Here is a 23466-nt window from a genome sequence, read left to right on the forward strand (position 1 = left end):
AGTAGGATAGTGACAAGTGTAGCAAGCTTCACAAGCACAGCAAAGTCCGTAGCTAGGTAAATGAATCGTCCCAACCTGGATTTCTTCCAGTTGAATTCTAGAATCCTCGGCTGTGCTCCTGCACAATATAATCCAGTTTCTGATCTCCCAACCGGCGCCGAAGTGCCTAGGCTAGGAAACGAACTTCCAACCAGGATCGAAACCCCTAGTTTGAAGCCATGTAGCAAAAGAACACCCTGGTGACTCAAGCAGTCCCTTTTTATATCTCCCGGGCATTCATCCCATGGTATTGTGGTCTTACCAGATTGTTGGAATAAGGCTGTGCTCTTATTGGATGGCATTCCAATCCACATAGCTAATTCTCCTGTATAATTCTCCTCTGAGTGAGGTAGACAGAGAGGCTGAGGCGACTTACATTAAATTAGCAATACACAACCTCAGACAATGGAAGGCTCCGATGAGTCCAGCAAAAAACAAAGGCTTAACAAACACGAATCACTGAACAAAAGGGATCTATGTTTGGTCAAATTAGGAACATTAACCCCTGACAGACATTGAACAGGGCTGTGGCTTCACACACAGTGCACACAGATAGCTGTCAGTGTTAGTGTTGTGGGTTGAGTTTTCTGCTTATGCTCAGTGTACACAGCTGCCAGTATCACTAATGTGGGCTGAGCTTTTTGCTTATGTGCAGTGTATACAAATAGCTGCCAGTGTCAGTTGTGTAGGTGGAACCTTCTGCTTATGCACAGTGTATACAGATACCTGTCAATGGTGTGGGTGGAGCTTTCTGCTTATGCACAGTGTACACAGCTGCCAGTGTCAGTGGTGTGGGCGTAGCTTTCTGCTTATGCACAGTGTACAAAGAGAGCTGCCAGTGTCAGTGATGTGGGCGTAGTTTTTTGCTTATGCACAGTGTACACAGAGAGCTGCCAGTGTCAGTGGTGTGGATAGGGTTATACAGAGCTCATAATTCAGAGACTTGGTAGATCTGCAGCAGATAGAACACTGATTTTATGAAAACTACAGCAAGCAGCCCAGTACGTGACATCGCTAAAATAGGGGCTCTGTGCCATCATCATACTCCTCTCAGATGGGTTAGGAAAAACCTTGGTGACAGATTCCTTTTACATAATACTTTTTTATTTTTTTTGTCCAATATTCAGCTATTCATCCCTGTTGACTTACCATAAAGTTCAACACCAGAAATCATTTATTACATTAGGAAAAGATCAACGTGTTCTACACTATAGGGAACAGTAATTAACAGCATGTCATTCTTTTAGATCTAATGCTGGATGATACAATGTTGGAGCACTCAGCCAGTCCAACGCAAGGTACTGGCAGATCTGGTGTATTGTCCCAGCACGGTGACTTTGTTGTGTAACTAATTGCTGTCTGATGTCAGACGTCCACTAAGCTGTGTGTGAAGTCTTGTTCGTTATCTCATGGCTCACACATTTCATCTTGGTGTTAAAATTCACAAGAATCATTGCACAAGAGACACAACATACTTTAATGTTCTACATAGAAATGTCTGACATAAAAGAAAATATTTAATAGGAAGATAAAATAGAGAGTGCATGGTATCCGATAGAGCCAGTTTGTTTAATTATTAAGCTTGAACCTACAGACAACCCATTTTATTGAAATGCTTCTAATTCCCATTCAGAAATGCAACTAGTTGCTCCTTGAGGAAATATATGCAGATTTTACCTATAGGTGGCGCTGGAGTTACAGTTTCTACCTGAATAACTGTTTTTCATACTGTATTGATTGGTGGCATTAACGTGCGATAGGATCATACATAACACATTATTGATATTACTGTCACCAATAAATAGCTGCCGTCAACGGTAGGACCATAAACACCTACATTATATTAGATACAGAATATTATTCTGCAATTCCTATCCTTGGACCAATTGGACAAACATGAAATCTACAAATTGGTCAGCTGGATATGGACAAGGCATATAGTTAAATATGATAAAACTAGTTTAATATATCAGTCCTAGTATGTAGGATTACAAAGTTTTAGGAATAGAACAATTTCAGCAGATGTCCAAGGATTCACAGTAATGGAATATTCTCAATAGTCTATAAACAATAGTTGATCAGCTCACCAGATCCAAAGATCATTCAGTGTTTTGCAGGATAAGGTGTGTGGTGCTCAGACAAGATCTCTGGGCCAACTCCCACAGACTAGTATACTTAACTCCCAAATGTCCAGCATCCAACAAGAATATGGAACGAAGAGGACTGTTCACCTGATCAGTCCTCTTCGTTCCATATTCTTGTTGGATGCTGGACAGTTGAATATTTTCAATGCCAGTGATTATTACAAAGGACATTTAATCACCAGTGCCACTATATAGATGTTAAGATATAGCAACTCGTTGATATTTGCCAGTCCAAGAAATTGTGTAATGGCATCATTCCCAAAAGAAGACTCTGAACAGTAAAAGGAATCAATAGTAAGCAATATTATTTTGCTACTTTCGTGCTACATCCCAAGCGTTATAATAGCTTTTACGCTACTCTGTCTCTATTGTTTCTTGACACAGTCCTACTTTTTTCCTGCAGCCACCACTAGGAGGAGCATAAGGCATAGAGTTCCCAATATAAATGTTACGACTGAATCCTAACACTCTCATGGGGATGAACAAACCAGGGGAGATGTAAAACCAGAAATCCACAGGTTCCAAAAACAGAGTAGTACTTGCCTAACCCTAATTTGTCCCTGCCTAACAGCGAAGGTTGGCACCCTAAAGCTGGTGTCACACATAACGACGACGACAACGACGTCGCTGCTACGTCACCATTTTCTGTGACGTTGCAGCGACGTCCCGTCGCTGTCGCTGTTTGTGACATCCAGCAACGACCTGGCCCCTGCTGTGAGGTCGCCGGTCGTTGCTGAATGTCCAGCTTCATTTTTTGGTCGTCACTCTCCCGCTGTGACACACACATCGCTGTGTGTGACAGCGAGAGAGCGACGAAATGAAGCGATCAGGAGCCGGCACTGGCAGCTGCGGTAAGCTGTAACCAGCGTAAACATCGGGTAACCAAGGGAAGACCTTTCCCTAGTTACCCGATGTTTACGCTGGTTACCAGCCTCAGCTCTTGCTGCCAGTGCCGGCTCCTGCACTGTGACATGTGGCTGCAGTACGCATCGGGTAATTAACCCGATGTATACTGTAGCAAGGAGAGCAAGGAGCCAGCGCTAAGCAGTGCGCGCGGCTCCTTGCTCTCTGCACTGTGACATGTAGCTGCAGCACACATCGGGTTAATTAACCCGATGTGTACTGTACCTAGGAGAGCAAGGAGCCAGCGCTAAGCGCGGCTCCCTGCTCTCTGCACATGTAGCACAGCGACGTTATGATCGCTGCTTCTGCTGTGTTTGACAGCTAAGCAGCGATCATAACAGCGACTTACAAGGTCGCTGTTACGTCACCGAAAATGGTGACGTAACAGCGACGTCGTTGTCGCTGTCGCTTAGTGTGACACCAGCTTAAGATCACGTAATGGCACCCCCACTCGTTGACAGCTGACCCTGAGTGTGCTTAACTGCACCTTAAGCTATAAACCAAGTATAACACAAAGTCAACAATAAACATAAAGTGCACACAGGCAGAGGGTGAGACACAGGGCTAGGAGCGTGCAAAGACATATGTAAAAAAATTATGGAATATAAGAAACCAAAAAGAATAACATATACTGTATGTGGAATCCCTCCCAAACCTAAATTAAATAAAATAGGAGAAAACTGGGAAGGGAGTCACACAAACAAACTGCAGGGAATAGCAATACCAATATCTCAGTAAGGAAACCTTAACTGAGGAGCTGGTACTCCAGACAACCATCCACTCAGAAATATAGCAAGCAATCAGGCATGTGAGTAATGAATATCAATAGCCCCTCCCGTAATGTGATTGGGCAAACCAATCGAGAAAGTGCACACAATGGAATAGAAGTGAAACAGGAAGGTACATCATAAGAAAGACGAGATCTTTCCGCAGTTGGACCAACACAAAACAGGCTGTGGTCCAACCAAGAAGGAAAACAACCATAGATGACTGGTTCGAACCCCAAAGTAGAGCTATGACAATAAATCTAAAAGGAATGAGTTCCCCCTAGTGGTTGCTGCAGGAAGCCAGACATGTTTTAATTTATTTCTATGACTGTGATGGAAAGCAGGCGATTTGGAGCTCTTATGTGTTACAAAATTATGATTAATATCAATTTCATCACAAATGTAATGCATTTGCTGGCAAATAGGGCTGTTTTTTTATCTGCTTTGCAAAAACAAATAATTGCATTGTTTGCCTTTTACATAACATTTAATAAGATTCTTCATTTGACATATAGCTTAGTAAGAAAAATCGAAAGAAAATTGATGAGAAACCTCCCGGTATTTCTTGTCATTTTCCATTTTGTATTCTTACTAACAGTTATTGAACTGTTTGGTATAATTTTTTTATTACTGCAGAAGGATACGTTGAAAGATAGGTTAGAAAGCAGAATCCCTAACTATCAACAATTGAATACACTTTAAAATGACCTGTCACTTGCTAAAAAAAAACAAGTTAAATACCTTTTGAAAAATCCCTTAGCTTCCCTGATTCTGATGCTTTATTAGTTTTTGTTTCACTGCATTGATCTATGGCAGAGATATTCATATTTGTTGCTTTTAGCGCAGGTTGTGAAATCTCTGGTAATAGTGCAATTTGGTGTTTCTTAACAATCCTCCATGGGGGTGTGTGCTTTCACCCCTCTATCTCAGATGCTACCAATCACAGCTTGGCAGCATCTGAGACGGCTTGATCAGACGCTGTGCCATGATTGGCCTTATCTGGGAGGCAGGGGTGAAAGTACTCCCCCACAAAGGACTGTGAAGAATTGACTATTTGCACTAAAAGCAGAGATTTCATATGGTGTGCTTCAAATGTACAAAATGTGAATATCTGCAATATTTTTTATTGTTTTACACTGAAACAATCATATTATTAGTATATATGGCTACATGATTATTTTCAATTACATAAATAATACATTTGAGCACGTTGCTTGCTCTTGACATGACTGCTTCAAACTTACAACTAATGAACCTACTTTTGGATCATTGAATCCTAACAGATACCAGTGTAAAACGGTTACAAATCTAAACATTTTGCTCATTAACTGGGAATTTATACCCATAAATGAGTTTGTCCTCAGTAGAGCTTGTGCCTGTGACCATATTATGGATCCATGTACTATGGATTTGTGATATAGCACCTATAGAATTATATAGGGGCATACTGTACCTCTCTATGCCAATTTTATATATAGGCATGTAAAATATTTACCTTAGGGATTTCACATGAGTTTGTGAACAAAAAGGATTTGGCATAATCCACTACATGCCAAATTATGGAGGTGCTCTCCCTTCTAGAGAAAAATAGAGTGCCTAATGGTGGAACCATATGGCAGCACACTATGTGGTAGCTAGTAAAGTTGTACAGGAAGCTGTTTACAGAATGAGACACTGATTGCAAAGCTCATGCAATATACCCATCCTTCATCTGTCCCAATTAATCAGATGCTTGTTAATCGGGTGAGATGATCTGGGTAAAATGATGACTGTGCAGCACAAAAGATCATCGTTTTTGGTGGTGCGTTGTCCTATGTAACCAGGACTCACACTGCAGAGAACTATGGGATCCTATGGTCATCCTACGTGCACTGAGTGATAAATTATTGCTCAGTGTGTATCGTTCACTTTGGTCTGCCTGTGTAAACAGACATTTAAATTCCCATCGATAGGTAAAAATTTGCTGATTGGCAGTTGTATCATCCTGCTTATTAGTCAATGTAAATGGACCTTTTGAATAGAATTAAATTTATTAATTAAAAGGAACCAGTCAGCATAAAATGATTGCTCAAATCGAGTCAAGGCACTTGGTGCATCATGGTGTGATCAATCATTTAAAGAACCACTCAAGTGGGGTTTTTTTATAGCACAGCTGGAGTAGAGCTTTGAATGCAAGAGCCCGTCCCCTGACTGATACTCAGCTTCTGGCGGCTTCACCAACTATCGTTTCCTCTCTGTCAAACTCTGGTGATTTGTGACCTACCAGTGTTTCATGGAGCACATGGGAGGTCACCCTTCAATGCATCTCTATGAGAGCCTTGTTCTGGCTCTCATAGAGATGCATTGAGAGTTTGTGACTTAACTTCTGACTTCTGGGCTAGTCCGAAGTTACGTGAACAAGATGGCGTTAACGGACCGGAGCAGCGTCGGTAAATGGTGAAACTGCCAACAGGCAAGTATGTGACTGGAAGCAGTGTGCTTACAATTAAGATGCCACTCTAGCCCTGAAACCTCCCCTGCTGTAGTGGTGTTTTAGATACAACTTTAAACCTGCTTGTTTTCACTTAATCACCCCACGCCCCTCTTTGATTGACAGCTCTGACTTCATTGAGCCAGACAACAATGAAGATAAATGGAAACCAAGCAGGTGGGAAAGTGTATTGAAATTGTTATCCCCACCAGGGTGCACCGAGCACCGTACTTGTTCTGAACAGACATTCTGAGCTGACACAGTCCCTTTAATGTACATAATTGAACAAACTGGGCTTATCACAAAGTGATGTTTGGCATCCATTGCCCATATAAAATGATATGCTCATTCTGTAATTTCATGTGATTAGAATTTTAAAGGATAACACAGAGATTGTCTCTCAGTGTTGTTCAATGCTTTCATATGTCATATTAAGAAGGTAGTTCTAGGGGAGTGCTCATGTCTTGTGGAGGTTCCCTAATGTGTGAAATAGAATGCCCATATTACAGACCATTAAAGTACTACATACACTGCCATAAAGGTCCATGCATACAACGCATACAACGTTAATGTGTGAATGAGGCCCTACGGTCCATATACACTACAAGACGATAATGATTGAGTGTACCTAGTAATGCTCTTTTCAAGATAATCTTGAAGTCTAAATTTGCTGCTGATCAACTGACGAAGATACATAACGCTTGTTTGTTGGGTGAAATGATCTTTTGTGCTGCACAAGAGATCATCGTTCCCATCAGTAGATCATCCTTTGTAAACAAGACCTGTGCTGCCAAAAGAAATGGCAGCCTATGTGCACTGAACGATTTATTACAGTCGGATTAGTGTATATCTGAAGCTGTGTCAGCCTGTGGAAACAAGCCAATCAACAAATATAGAGCTTAAGGGCGATTGTTTAGTGCTCTCATTCAGCCAGGGAAAACGGACCTTAAGTCCAAACTATATATGTTGTGAAAGATTAGCTATGTAGCGGCAGGTAAAATGGGACCCATTCTCAGCTGATCACTAACTAGACATTAGGTTCCCTGACTCAACAGTTGGTCAACTTCCCAAAATAGAAACAAAAAGGTTGTGTGTCACCTCACACCAATGGAGACAAGCAGTGATCAATAACAAAGTATTTTGTATTGTTCAGGTACCCTCCGTCTCCCCATTTTGGCCATGTGCACACGTTGAGTATTTGGTGACTTTTTACCTCAGTATTTGTAGCCAAAACCAGGATTGAAACAATCAGAGGAAACGTAGAAGGCCACATGCACACATTGAATCTTTTGTGAGTTTTTTACCTCAGTATTTGTAAGTCAAAGCTAGGAGGGGACCAAATAAAGAAAACTCGTGCACCACTTCTGCATTTTTCATCCACTCCTGGTTTGGCTTACAAATATTGAGGTAAAAAACTCACCAAATACTCAGCGTGGGCACGTGGTCTTCTGATTTGCCTTTGATTGTTTGCCTCCTAGTTTTGGCTTTCAAATACTGAGGTAAATGCACATGGCCTCAGAGGAAAACTATAATAGAAACACGGGCAACACTTCTGTATTTATTAACCACTCCTGGTTTTGACTTACCAATACTGAGGTAAAAAACTCACCAAATACTTAATGTGTGCACAAGGCCTAAATCCAGTAATGAGCTACTCCAACACCTAGACTGGCTGATGACTACAAAGAAAGCAGTTTAGGAGGGAATGACAGGCCTCAATATCACTCCATAAAAAACCCAAGTTACCAAACCATTACAAGGGATATCCAGATATCCAGTTTTCCTGAATACCCTATGCCTTCTACAGCTTTACGTATATATATATATATATATATATATATATATATATATATATATATATATGTAATAACAATCTTGAGGAAATATAGTAATCACCGCTGATCCTGTCCCTATCTCCCACCATACTAGTAACATCCACGTATCCACAGATAAACACAATAAAATTACAGGGTTTATATAATGGCTAGAAAAACGTTGATAGTACATCGCTATGTGGTGCGGAGGCCGTACAGTGCTCCATAAATTGGAGTTTTGTATTTTTGCTAATCCAGCAGTGACTCAGAAAAGGGAACAAATAATGTCAATCTGTGAAGTCATACTGAGCTGCTAATGAACAAAATATAGCCTAGCTCCCAAATAGTCAGAAACCAATATGTATGCAAATGTGTGTTTTTTCAACAGTTTTACTGATCAATTGTGTTTTGAATGAAACAGGAAAGTATAGGATCATGTAAATCCCAGTATTGTGCTCCGATATGAATGTAATATACAAGTAGATGAGCATCTGTCATTCACTCCATCTAGAAGAACTAGGTGCTCTTATAATGACGCATAGAATTCCTTAACCAACACAACCCATTATGTGGTAAAGTCGTTCTCAGTTTCAGTATTTATGTTCCACTATGCACAATGTATTCCGTGCTTTTCATTCTGTTCTCTGCATTTTCATCTCTTCTTCTACAAGTTCTTCCATAGGATGTTCGTAAGTTTTGTGTTTGGGACCAGTCCTTTTGTTGAAGTTTTATCTGTACTCACGTTTTGTCATCTGTAAAGTGAATTCTGAATTTGTACTGTGAATTGAATATTTCTATGTGCCAGTAGATAATGTCTACACTAATTACCTGGGGCAGTTTTAAAAAATATTAGTCATCATAAAAAATATGAAATATGTGTTACATTCAATCGTGTATGAAGTTTTGCAATTTTATTTCTCTTATGTTTATGCATTAGTTATCTGATCTAAAGCATGGCAACTGCAAGTGCATGGGGTGCATGCATGACTGGGAGAAGGCAGACATGGCTGGAGGTCTCAGAAATGACTTGTATTGTTATAAGTAACACATTGCATAGAAGTCCTAATTGAATGCAGTATGTGTTTGCCTTGTTTGTAGAAGCCCAGTGCAAGCCTTATTACTCCGAGTACTCCCATGCACGTCTTTTCATACACCAAATGTGTACAAGTCACTACCTGGATCTTTTTATTACCGGGGTTATTGGACTTAACGTTGTTACTATGGCCATGGAACACTACCAGCAGCCAAAGGTAAAAAAAACAAAACACTTTTCTGACTAATGGCTTTGGTAATGCAATACCAGAGTTCCTTTATTCATAGTTAGCATTCTAGAGTGCAGCTGTATGTATTTTTTGTAGTTATATTGTGTTTTCAGCTGGCACCTGTACCTATTAGATGTGCGGGTGAGTCTTTTTTTATATAATGGCCTTGGTAAATCATATGGGAAATTATTTTAAATAAGTTAAAGTTATTTAAAGAGAATTTCTCATCCTTGATTTTTAAGAACACACTGCTGACTTTCTGATGAGTGACAGTTCAGACCAATGGCGCATTGTTCCGCTGCTGGCCTAAACTGTGCCCCTCTGATGCTGCATGCAGAGGAGCCTTTGCCTCTGCAACATCAGGAGCACTGAAGCTGACCAGAACCAGTGATTCAGCCAGTTCAGAGGGATGCCTGCAAGCTCTATAGTAAAGTGCTTGCAGGTACACACTCCTTGTCCAATACCAGCCACCACTGATAGTCTGAAGAGGTGGATGGTAACCTAGAAAATAAACAGTACACTATAGAATTGAAAATCCATCCACTCTTGAGCGGTAAATGACAAGGTTTCTTGTTTTTACAAGCACTTTGCAATTTTACCCATTATAGATGATGAGTAAACCCCTTTGACGGGATGTTTCTGTCTATAAGGCTCCTTTTTTCTAATTTAAGTTGCATTGCTGATAAGCTGATTACTGAACTGACTTTACTTAAAGAGGTTGACCACTACTTGAACACTGATGGCCTATCTTTAGGATAGGTCATCAATGTCTGGCTGTTTCCAGTGCCGGCAGCAGCAGCAAACAGCCGGCAATTATCAGTTCCGGAGCTGCTCCATCTACTGATAATGACCGATGCTGGGTACTGCAGATCCACCACTCATTCAAATTAATAGAAGGCAGATGTGCAGTACTTAGGAGCTGCCATTATCAGAAGATGGGGCACCTTCGGAACTGAGCATTTCTGGCAGCCTGCTGCCATCTTCGGGACCTAGAACAGCTGATCGATGTAGGTGCAGGGTGTCAGATCCCGGCCGATCAGATATTGAAGACTTATCCTAAGGTTAGGCCATAAATGTTAAAGTAGTGGACAACCTCTTTAACACTATGAGCCACAGTGGAGATCTCTCACTGTGGAGGACACAGTGCATGCATGTTCATTTTTAGTGTATGTTTAGCATATGATATATTCGTGGAACATAGACATACACTACCTGACAGAAGTTCTGTCGCTTATCCATGTTATGTAAATGTATGTAGCTTATATCCTGACTTTAAATTCATCCAATGGTTTTATAAATTACTCTTTTGAAAGCTGAAACCCTCCCAAATTTGGTTTAGATTATGAAAATAAAGTTGCTGCAAAGCTGAAATATTGATCATTTAATGAACATAGAAAGGTCAGATTTTGGCAAGACAAAAGTTGTCGCCTTGTCATATAATGCACCCATTCCTAGTTTACACTAGTGGGTGTGTATAAAAAGAAACCCAGCACCCCAGACCTTCACTTGAACTGCAACTTGACCTCTGACAACATGCCAAAAATCCACCCTGCGACCAAAGCCTTGATTATCAAGAGGCTGAAAGCCAGATCCACTGCAGAGGTGGCTGGCACCTTTAATGTGTCTCAGCATCATGTACAAAGAATTAAAAAAAGATTTGAAGAGACTGGAGATGTTTTTGACAAGCCCAGGTCCGGCAAACCCCGCAAGACAACTCAGGAGGAATGTTTGTTGGTTAGAAAATCCAAAGCCAGCCCCTCTTCCACTGCAGCAGAGCTCCAACGGGCCTGGTCACCTCAAGTCCCTGAATCAACTAGAACAGTTTGTAGGATTCTGTCTTGAAATGGCCTTCATGGTCGAATCAGTGCCCAGAAGCCAGCACTAAACAAAAAGCAATTTAAAAACCGTGTGGCATTTGCCAAGTCCCACAGCCTGTTAAACAAATGGACACTGGAAAAGTGGCAGAAGGTGGATTTCTCTATTGAATCTTCAGTTGAATTACACCACAGCCGCCGCAAATACTGCAGGATACCCACTGAAGCCCGTATGGATCCAAAATACACCCAGAAAACAGTTAAGCTTGGTGGTGAAAAGATCATGGTCTGGGGTTACATTCAGTATGGGGGTGTGTGAAACATTTGCAAGGTGGAAGACAATATCAATAGCCTAAAATATCAAGAAATATTAGCTACCTCTTACATTCCCAATCATAAAAAGGGGTCAAATTTTGCAGCAAGATGGTGCTCCATTTCAAACATCCATCTCTACAACAAAGTTCCTCCTGGCAAAGAAGATCAAGGTGCTCAAGGACTGGCCAGCCCAGTCACCAGACATGAACATCATTGAGCATGTTTGAGGTAGGATGAAAGATGAAGCTTGGATGACAAAACCAAAGAATCTAGATGAACTCTGGGAGGCATGTAAGACTGCTAAGACTGCATTCTTTGCTGTTCCTGATGATGTCATCAATAAATTGTATGACTCATTGTTGAACCGCATGGATGCAGTCCTTCAAGCTCATGAAAGTTGCACAAAATATTAAATATGGTTGTAATAGCACCACAACTTCATTCACCAATGTTATGCAACATATCTTTGTATTAGAAGTTAATTATTTGTTTGAATTTCACATTACTTTCTGTGGGTGACAAAACTTTTGTCTTGCCAAAATCTGACCTTTCTGTGTTCATTAAATGATCAATATTTCAGCTTTGCAGCAACTTTATTTTCATAACCTAAACCAAATTTGGGAGGGTTTCAGCTTTCAAAAGAGTAATTTATAAAACCAATGGATGAATTTAAAGTCAGGTTATAAGCTTTTATTTACAGAACATGGATAAGCGACAGAACGTCTGTCAGGGAGTGTAAGTATGCTATAATCCTACCATCTATGTTTTTTTATGTTTAGTGTAAACTTAGGTGTCTATTTGAGTTCTTGCTAAAGAGTTAAAATATTTTTATGCATCCTCTAGTGACTATAATACAAAAAAAATTACCCATTTAGTAAACACTTAGGATATTAGAAAAGTATTGAAGTAAATGTCACTGTTAGCATATTCAGGCACAAAAAAGGTCAAATGTAGTAAAATTATACACGATTGAATTACATTTTCCCCATTACAGTCAGTGGATACACAAAGGAATGAATTGGAATACCTTCTTTTTATACTGTATGTAAGCATATGCTGTAACAGAAACCGTAATCTTGATGGGAATTGGGTAATCTATAAGGGCAATGAGTATAACAAGAAGGATGATGCGATCAGTCTGACAGAGAGTTTGTTATTGTGTTAGATTTCTTTTCTGAACTCTTTGATTTATGACCACATCAAAGTTGAATGTGCAGGAAAACCAATAACCAAGAAAGGCCACAAGGTGCAACATTTGTAAAGGAACTCAATTGCCAAAATTATATTTCACCCCAAAAATAAATGTTTGAGTAAAAAAAAAATGGCCTCAGAGGTGAACGATGCTTTTATTGTTCAATTAGCTCCAATGGACTAAGGGTCTTAAAACCATTAATAAAAAAAACTGCATGTACATCTGTATTCACAATCATTGATGTAAATTTGGCTAAAAAGAAGCTAATTTTTACTGTTTTCTTTCAGGTATTGGATGAGGCTCTGAAGATCTGTAACTACATTTTCACCCTAATTTTTGTCCTAGAATCAGGGTGCAAAATGATTGCATTCGGATTCCGACGTTTTTTTAAAGACAGGTACAAAATTCTTATTTTGACATAGTCAATGTTTCTACAAATTCAGGAGGGTTTGTGGTTGACTGTCTTATGTTTGTGTATGAAGCAGCTGAAAAATTCTGGTGGGTGTCAGAGGTTTCATTTACACTTGTGATATGTTCAGTATCTTACATCAGGATTTGTAAGCCAAAACCAATAGTGCAACTGTAATATTTGGCACAGACATTTCCCCATAAATACTACAGATTTTCCAATATTCTCCTTAATCCATAGAATGTAAAGGAAACACTTTTTAGCACTTTTCTGTAAAGAACAGTACTGTTCTACATACAAAATCCGGTTTCACAATATTCACACTTTAGTGAGAATGAGGCTAAGTCATGTACATTGTGGCACCGATTCATTAAAGCATATTTGCCAGAATTCTGGCGCAAATTGCTTTGAAAAGTCACTAAATTTGCGCAAACAATTGTGATTTTTGGCATTTTCACGCTAGTTTCTCCAACCTACGCCCATTTTGGCTGGGACAGGACAGGGGAACGGCGGGGGCATGGCACCACAGCTCGTCTAATTCATGACTCCAGAAATTTGGACTGGAGTATGATTTATGTCATGTAGCGTCTTACTGCACCATGCCCTCTTATCAAAACCGACGAGAGGATTGCCAGATTGATAAATCGGAGCCTGTGTTTGTAAACAAAATTGGCTTAAGGCTCTATTCACACTATATTTTGATTCATGACAGATATGCTTTTGTACACAATACATACATAAATGGAAACACCCAAACATATGCCAAAATTGTTATTATTTTGGCAAACATTTAATAGTTGCTAGATTTGTTTTTTTATTTTTCAAGTACTAAATGCTTTTTAGAATCACAAAACTATAGAACCAATAATGTTTATGGCAGGCAGATCAATGCACAGTATAACTTATTACATTCACCCACAAAGCTCTCGATACTGCTGCACCACCTTACATCTTCTCCCTCATCTCTGCTTACCACACTACTGTGATCTCCATTCTACTAAACACCTAAGACTAATATCCTTCGTAAGTGGAACTTCCCAATTCCAGATTTTTCTTGTGCTGCACTAGTTCTTTGTAATGCACTACCTCAGACAACTCGGGAAATACCCAGTATCCACCAAAAAATAGATCTTTTTAGACTCACTAATTTAACTATCCCCTATTCTCTTTTCCTACACTTCCCCATAATCTGGCCACACCCTCCATTCACTCAATGGCACTTTCTATCTGGACACAGAACGATACTGGCAGGTGATCGGTTCATGCAGCTTCAATGAATATCCTTATTTATTATATCGATGGCCAAATCGTACAATACAAGCAATTTTTTTGTGTGACTCCCATTTCCTTGTAGTTTATAAACTCTTTCGAGCAGGACCCTCCCCCCTCTTGTTTGAATTGTTGAATTATGTGTCACTATGTAATGACTGATACTGTTTGTGTGTCCCATTTTAATTGTAAAGTGCTGCAGAATATGCTAGCACTATAGTAATAAAACTGTTAATATTATTATTATTATTATTATTATTATTATTATTATTATTAATGCTCATGAGTATCTGTGAGCATCATTTGGTTTTTATTTTTCAATGAAAGGATTATTTCACTTGGCGAGAGATAGACATTATTTTAGTCCTTAAGAGCATGTGCCATATTGGGAGTCGAGTCTAAAGTGCTTGTGACAAAACTAATACATTTCAGATATTGGAATAAAAGGGTTAAAAACCGTGCTGCTGTTGATAGAAGTAAAATCCTGGGAAAAGTGGTTTATTCAGTGTGTTTTGAATTGGATACTCTTTTTTCAGGACAATCACTTCCTGATGAAGAACTAGCCACTCCAAAACACATCAGATAAATCACTTTCCCAGGATTTTACTTTGATCGTCTTTTAATGGTAGCACAGTTTTTAACCCTTTTTGTCATGATTCTGATTTGTGGTGCTCTGCTCTCCTGTAGAGCTGATGCATGGTTTTGTATTATTTCCCGGTGATCTGGTTGTTCCTGGTCTCGCGCCCTGTGGGAGGGGCCTGTTCATTTGAGCCTCGTTCCAGGTGATTGCTCTGCTTTATTTTGGAGCTACTTCACCCGGAACTGCTGTGTTGCAGAAGTTGTTACTGGTTCCTGCAAGTGACCGTCCTGATCTTGTCCCACTACCTCATTTCTAGTACCCTCCCCCACCTGTTTCTCCGCCCCTGACTTCAGTCCCTGATTTCCTGACCTCCGGCTTGTATCCTGACCTTGGCTCCGCTCTCTCCCTTTGTACCTGATGTGTTCTCCTGGCTTCCAGACCCCTTGACTTGTATCCTGACCTCGGCTCCGCTCTCTCCCTTTGAACAGACGAGAATTCCCGACTCCTGACCTTTGGCTTGTTTGACTACTCCTCCACTAGTGTATCTAGTGACATCTAGTATTCCAACATCTCACTTCTCCTCCACTAGTTTATCTAGCGACACCTAGTGTTAGAGCATCACACTTTTATTCCAATATCTACATTTCTACGCCTTTGGGGCTCCTGCAGCCATTTTCATGCTATTCTACGTAGTTGTGTTTCACACAACCCCTCCAGGTGAGCCAGTCTACCTTTGAATTACGTTCACCATCTTCACAGATAAGACCCTACTGCGCTTGTGTCTCTTTTATATTCAAAAGTAATATATTGACGCATATTTACTATCCTAGATATGCAAGAGTTATTCTCAGATAAATGTTTGCCTGAGAGGCAGTATGGCACTTTACTAAGTGTTTTAGACACCTTTTGCACCTTATACACAAGAGGACTGGTTTTCATTTGCAACTATACAAATTTAGGATGTTATTCTGTTCTGTAAGCCATGTCAAAAGAGGACCTGGAAGCTTTCACCTCCGCTAAAAATAAGAAGTGCACTCTACCCAGCTGCCCCAGGGAGCAATTCAATCAAAACTAGTGATCAGTAAAATGTACCATATTGCAATACAGCCTCTACAGACTATGATCTCATTTACATTTTCCCTCCATTGTGCAACATCATTAGAGACTATATCTCTGGTGTTTAAATAAAAATTAACTCATTAAAGGAACATCAAAGACAAAAAACGAGTCATTGTATGCAAATGGGAAATGAGGTTCTCAAGGCAAAGGGGCCTTTGTGACATTGCTTACTATCTTCATCACCTTGTTGGAGAAGGTGTAACCACACTTGTTCATGTTAACGCCCAGTCACACACAGGGACTTACCAGTGATCCCCACAACAATACGACCTGATAAGGATTGCTGGTAAGTCACTGGGAGGTCGCTGGTGAGATGTCACACAGTCAGACCTTACCAACGACGCAGTAACAATGAGCCTATATAACGATCTCGGCGGTCGCTGGGACCCTGTTAGGAGGTCGTTGGTAGGCGTTAAACACAGCGATGCATCCTGCCCAGCAGGACATCGCCTTTGAAGAAAATGGTCCGGACCATTCGTCAATGACTAGTGATCTCACAGCAGTGGCCTGATCACTGGTAGGTGTCACTCATAATGAGATCGCTGGCGAGATCGTTGCTATGTCACAAAAACTGTGACACAGCAACGATCTCGTTAGCGATCTCGTTGTGTGTGATGGGCCTTAAAGACTGCTTTACATGCAGCTTAGCAATAGCACCCACCCCCGTCATTTGTGCGTCACGGGCAAATTGCTGCCCATGGCGAACAATATCGCTAGGACGCATCACACATACTTACCTTCCTAGCGACGTCGCTGTGGCCGGCAAACAACCTCTATTTTAAGGAGGCGGTTCGTGGCGCGTCACAGCGACATCAATCAGCGGGCCACCAATAGAAGCGGAGGGGCGGAGAGCAGCCGCATTCACGTCACTCCCACCTCATTGCCGGAGGATGCAGGAACGCTGTTGTTCGTCATTCCCGGGGTGTCATACGTAGCGATGTGTTCTGCCTCAGGAACGACGAACAACCTGTGTCCAGCACGAGCAACGATATTTTGAAAATGAATAACGTGTCAACGATCAATGATTTGGTGAGTATTTCTGATCATTAGCGGTCGCTCGTAGGTGTCACATGCAATGACGTCGCTAACGAGGCCGGATGTGCGTCATGAATTCCGTGACCCCAGCGGTATCTTGTTAGCGATGTCACTACGTGTAACGGGGCCTTAAGTCTTTAACGCGGCATGATCTGGTTCCAAGTCAAATTAAGACACAGTTCGTGGAAATGTCATTGAATATTCCGAAAGGTGTTAACTAGTTTAGACAGCTTGTCGCACATTCACTTCTCCAAGCAGCTCATTGGTTTCAATGGGTATGGTATAATACTTAATTTCCTTTGACATAGGGCTGATGAAGTAGAGGGGTTTTTCACAGTTTCAAAATTGATATCTTTTACCATATCTGTTCGGTAGAAATTCAAGTTGGTAATCAGCTCATTCTTGGGACTAACAAGTTAGACATTTTAGACACCTTATTTTTTGGGGATCCTACTAAAAGCCTTTAACAAACTTTTTTTTCTTGAAATGTTTGCTTTTCAGATGGAATCAACTGGACTTAGCAATTGTTCTGCTCTCAATCATGGGAATTACACTGGAAGAGATAGAAGTGAATGCATCATTGCCTATAAACCCAACTATTATTCGCATTATGAGAGTTCTGAGAATTGCGAGGGGTGTGTAATCTAACTATTGAGGTCACTTTATTATTAAAAATGTTAATTTGCATCTTATGATGTACTGAATGTGGCAATATGATTGTGTATTTATCTCTGTTCCTGTAAAGCTATACTCCAGGACTGAGCAAACACCATTGAGCCAGATCATCTATGCCAGTGATGGCAAACCTTTCACAGGCCGAGTGCCCAAACTGTAGTCCTCAACCGAATTTTTTTTCCGAAGTGCCAACATGGCAATTTAACCAATTCTATTACGTAAATAATTCATTTCTTTTAAACTTACCTTTGCAGTCTTCTCTTCAGCAGGGGACATCACGCTCATGTGTGCTTACCACACATTCAAGCTGAGCCACCCCCACTGCCCTTTCCAGACACAGCAGATGGATCATTATGGAAAAAAAATACAGAATATTAGACAGACAGATTTTAGCATGGAATGCAATCAGATTTCACACTGAATTCCACATCTACATTTCAAAGACTGAACATCTTGAAATCCCGTAAAGACATACGAGTTGCTTACCTCCCCCCTTCATAGTTATAGTTATGTCCCCTTCCTGGGCCAATTCCTGGTAAACATGTCCCCCTTCCTGATATATATTTCCTACATTCTGGTATATTTGTCCACATCATGGCCCCATCCTGGTATATGTACCCCATCCTGGTAAATATTCCCCAACCTGGTAAATGTCTTCCATCCTGGTAAATGCTCCCCATCCTGGTAAATGTACCCCATCCTTTTAAATGTACCCCATCCTGGCCTGTTCACCAATACTGACATGTTCCCCCATCCTGGCATGTACATAATCCTGGTAAATGTACCTCATCCTGGCATCTGCCCCCATCCTGGCATGTTACCCCATCCTATCATGTTTCCCCATCCTGGTATGTTCCCCCATCCTGGTATGTTCCCCCATCCTGGAATGTTCTTCCATCCTAATATGTTCCCCCATCCTGGGACAGCTGCACACAGTTTTTAAAAAAAAAACAAAAAAAAAAACAACATACTCACTTTCCAACACCCGCTCCACCACTGCACGCCACTGGGCCCCCAGTTCCAGCACAGCCACAAGACATCATTACGCCGGCACTGCTTAATGACGCTCCCTGTGTCTCCTAGGCAACAGGCCTACGGCCTAGGAGAGGAGGAGTGTCAGAGCAAGGAGAAATGTCTCCTCCGTTCTAACACAACGTTGAACTGTTCAAAGCTGCTGGATGAGGCAAGAGCGTGCGTGCCGACAGAGAGGGCTTTATGTGCCCTGTCTGGCACGCGTGTAATAGATTCGCCATCACTGATCTATACTGATGTTTTGTATGAAGCATCATATTCATTAAATGGGTTGTTGGGCATAGGTGTTTGATGATTTATCTACAGAATAGGTCATCAATAGCAGATCTTTAGGTGTTCACCACCCAGCACCCCCACCAGTCAGCTGATTTTTGTGCAGACAGCTACATTCAGTGTGTAGCAGCTGCTGCTGACAGTTAGCTGGCTACTGCGGCACAGCACATTCTTTAGAATAGAAGCAAGTATTATCTAGCAACAGACAATTGTGGCCACTACACACTGAATGGAAATGGGGGGCCCTGTATGTCCGACCCACACCAATCCACAATGTATATTATAGATAGGTCATCAAATATCTATGCCCGGTCAGCCCCTGTGAGACGCGTGCCCTTTCATTAATCTGATACATTGTACACCTTCCGTGTGCCAGCATAAGAAATGTAATTCAGTCCTCAGCTACAGGACATTTCTGTCGCAGTTTACACCATTATTTTGCAGAGTAAGTTAGGATTATTAGTTATCAGCAGCCAGCCCCCTCCTAACTAAGTCTTCTTAAAGTTGGAGTAAATACGCCAAATGTCCAAACATTTTCTGCCAGCCAGGAGATGCACCAAAATATTGTGAGATTGCCATTTTATACCAAATTGCTAGCACAAACTGCTTGATGAATTGACCCCAAACGTTTCACTTCTAGATATAGTAGACTTGTATAGTAGACAAGGACTTCCATTGCTATACTCCTCTACTTTTTCCACTAGAGCCTCTTCCTGTTGTTTGTAACGTCCATACTTCAGTAGATCTCAAACATAATAATTAATAGTCCTTCTACCTATATGAGTCCTGCCATTCATAAATAGAATGAAAAATATTGTTGACCTCAAAAATAGATCCACTTTTCCTTGTCTGTGCTATCTGGTGCTGGGTTTATAACTATGTAACCCCGTTAGGACTTTATAGCCCTTCTCTCTCCACCTTCCCTAATACCATCTCTTTCGACCTCATCTCCGATTTAAAATTAGATAACCATCAAATTCTTTTGAATGCTGTCATATCTGGCATTGAATTTTGCTTTTTCTTGTTTTTTTTTTTTGCAATAATTGTGCTTGTATTCTCCAGTCTTGAAGTTACTGAAGATGGCTGTTGGGATGAGGGCTTTGCTGGATACGGTTCTACAGGCTCTTCCTCAGGTACAGAAAAGCAAAGATATAAACCACATTTGCTGCAGTGACATACTTGGGGCTCAAGCAGATGGCTGCAAACAAGGTCCAAAGGGTACAAAGCTGTAGTACAGCACCCGTAGAAGCCATACCGTACACATCAGATTCTATAGAGATGTTTACTTCTGCTGGAGGCACCATTTGGTGGCACACAGAGCCTTACAAGGAAGAACACTAAAGAATAAAACAACATGTATACTCTGACCATCAATATTAGTTATTTGATCCTAAAGACATTTCCACCAAATGATACTGTTAATGAATGATGAAGATGTGAGGACACAATAGAAGTTGTAATTTACATGTAACTGCTGTAGGGCCTCAGGTATGAGACCACTACTTTAGGTGACTCTCATACAGTGATACCTTTATGTCTTTACTGTCCTTACAGGTGGGGAACCTCGGGCTTCTCTTTATGCTGCTATTCTTCATTTTTGCTGCCTTGGGGGTTGAACTGTTTGGTGACTTGGGTAAGTGTACAGAAAAATGATGACTATAATGGGAATGAAGAATGAACACACTTTAATCTGCTGTTTATATTTTCCATAGAGTGTGATGATTATCATCCATGTGAAGGTCTTGGGAGACATGCCACGTTTAGAAACTTTGGAATGGCTTTTTTAACTCTCTTCCGTGTATCTACAGGCGATAATTGGAATGGGATTATGAAGGTAAAAATCCTCCCAAATTATGTGAACATGTAAATGATTGTAAAGAAAACCTATTACCAGAATAACCACCTGGGTAATGTTTGATGTAAAAAATGATGGTCTCTTGAATATTGTACATTTTTTGCTGCATATTTCTACGTATCCAACATTCTTATCACTATGCCTTGCTATACAAGAATTTAACGTCATTCCCATTTCCTTGCATGGTGACTGCAAGAGTAACTGCATCCTTAAGGGCAAGGTTCTGTTCCAGCAGGGCACAGTGGAGTGAGATTGGATGAGATGGCTTCCTTCTCCCTCCTTGCTAGGTATCCCCCGCCTCACAATTTACATTCCTGTACAGGGCTTCGATGTGAGCGGTGAAAGTGAGTGTAGCAGGAGCTTCTCTTCTCTACACTAGTTAGTGAGTGTCATGGCATTGTTCTCCCTCAACCACCATCCTCTGGCTGGTGAGAGAGCACCACGGGTTGGTCCGCTTCAGTATATACAATTTGGTCCCAAGTCCCCCTATATTAGCCTACATGTATATGTGGCGCCCTGGACTAGCCAGGTAGCCACAGACAAAACACTCACACACCCCCACCCCCGGACAGTTACATTAGTCAGACACAAAACCCTTGTTGCCTCCCTCCAGGGTCTGATGTCTACACCAGGTGGGACGGAGCCAGGCAGTTGGCCCCGCCCACGGAGGAGTTCACAGGCCTGGAGGCAGGAAAAGTGACAGATTAGTCTTGGAGGTGAAAGAGAGAGGTCACGTACTTGAGGTGTCTGGGTCGGAGCCCAGGCACTGACAGCAAGGTTGGCAGATGGTGGTGGCCGTCTGCAGGAGTTAGTGGAACTCCGCAGAGCCGTAAGGACCGGGGCTGGGCGGTGGCCCACCGGTACCGGACCTGGGAACGGAGTGAAGCTAAGCACACCCAGGCAGGGCCATCGGACCCCGACCAGGCTTGGAGCCACGGTTAATAGTCAAATCCGAATGTGACAGGAACCCCCGGGGTTCCCTAACAACCAAGTCTTGATTGAAGGCAACCGCTCACACCGTGAGGATATACAGCCACCTCCAAGGCTAGAAATCCAAGGGCCAGCGCCTGCGGGCAAAACGGGCTCCTCCGGTGTCTATACACCAGGGAGCGGACTACCGATGGGAAGCCATTGGAGTCCACACAGTTACACAAAGGTGCAGGGAGAGACAGCCACCATCACCTGTCCGGGGCGAGACACAGCAGCCGGCTGCGGGACCCGTCCATCCAGCCGTTTGGTTTACCGGAGACTTTGTGCATCTCTTGCTGAGTGAGTACACCCGTGCCATCTGGCACCGCGCCGGGCTGTCCCTGCAACCCTGCATCTCACCGACCCTGTCTCCCCGTCACACCACCGGGCCCCGGGACCACCAATCCCTACCCACGGAGGGGGAAAACAACATCCCAGCTGCTCCCTACCATCGCTCCCGGGATCCCCGTTACCAGCAGCGGTGGTGCCCATCTTCACCACAAACCGTGGGTGGCGTCACGGACTAAATCCCCAAACAAACCACCCCCTTTTCACTCATGGGCGAGGAGCGCCGCTCGAGTCCCCGGATCCGGCCCACCGCTCGTGCCACCGAGCAGCAGCAGCAGCACCGGACCCGAGCATTAGCGAGCGCAGCGCCCCGCCGCCCGTGACATATACATGCCTTAGCATGTCACGATGTTATCCAACATTGTGGTGGCAGTTTTTCTGTTGCAATCTGATAAAGGACACACAAAGGCATATTGTATGTATATTAGATAATTAACCTTTATCAATTAGCAGTATGAAGAGGATGCAAAGACATCTTGACAATTGTTTAGATGCCTGGTATTGCAGCTCAGTCTGTTCAAGTCAACAAGGCGGAACTACAGTATCGGTTACCACCATGACTGGATGGGGCCATGACATTTCATCAAACTGTTGGGTTGGGACCTTTAAATGGTCCCAGGGTTGGACCAAAATTGAAGTGTTTTTGTGAAACAAATTCCTGTTAAATATAGGATTAAACCATGGAAAGTACATACAAATAGTAATCTTGTGTGTAGTAAAACGCCCCATAATCTAGTAAACTGCTCATAATTACCATTCTTACATTCTGAGATTCCTGATGTAGAAAAAAGACATAGAAGTGTAAGGTCAGCATAGGGAAACCATCCAAATAATCGTACGCAAGTTATGTGTTTTCCATAGACACCTACTGACTTGTGCTGATAAAATTAAGTATTGGCTGATCCTGTGGCTTACAGACACCTGCCAACTATTAATGGTGTATGCACAAGTTTGACAGTTATCCCCTATTCATAGAATGAGGGGATAACGTCCCGACTATTGGAGGTCTGACTACTGAGATCACACTCAGCTATCTCCAGTGGTCCCATTAAGAATTAATGGAGTGGCAGAGCACATCATTGACTTGCCCTAGATGTACTGTGGGCTCTGATCCCTGGTTCTTGAGATTAGTGAAGGGCCCGGTGTTGAGACCCCCGGGCAGTAATATCTTATCACATGGAT

At 41.9% G+C, this 23466-nt stretch overlaps 1 protein-coding gene across 6 annotated transcripts in view; it reads left to right on the forward strand.

Annotated features, from left to right (window-relative positions):
- The window catches only part of CACNA1G (calcium voltage-gated channel subunit alpha1 G), a 561987-nt gene that overhangs the window by 453102 nt on the left and 85419 nt on the right, over nucleotides 1-23466 (forward strand). For 5 of the 6 annotated variants that reach the window (XM_075349676.1, XM_075349674.1, XM_075349671.1 and 2 more), the window contains exons 25-31: nucleotides 1287-1337; nucleotides 9236-9387; nucleotides 13008-13117; nucleotides 17634-17767; nucleotides 20175-20245; nucleotides 20667-20745; nucleotides 20825-20946. In XM_075349676.1, coding sequence (XP_075205791.1) covers nucleotides 1287-1337; nucleotides 9236-9387; nucleotides 13008-13117; nucleotides 17634-17767; nucleotides 20175-20245; nucleotides 20667-20745; nucleotides 20825-20946 — 719 coding nt within the window. The remainder of the gene's footprint in view (nucleotides 1-1286; nucleotides 1338-9235; nucleotides 9388-13007; nucleotides 13118-17633; nucleotides 17768-20174; nucleotides 20246-20666; nucleotides 20746-20824; nucleotides 20947-23466) is intronic. The other variant, XM_075349672.1, reaches the window with a different exon arrangement.

The sequence above is a fragment of the Anomaloglossus baeobatrachus genome, chromosome 5, assembly GCF_048569485.1.
Source record: "Anomaloglossus baeobatrachus isolate aAnoBae1 chromosome 5, aAnoBae1.hap1, whole genome shotgun sequence".
Taxonomy (NCBI): domain Eukaryota; kingdom Metazoa; phylum Chordata; class Amphibia; order Anura; family Aromobatidae; genus Anomaloglossus; species Anomaloglossus baeobatrachus.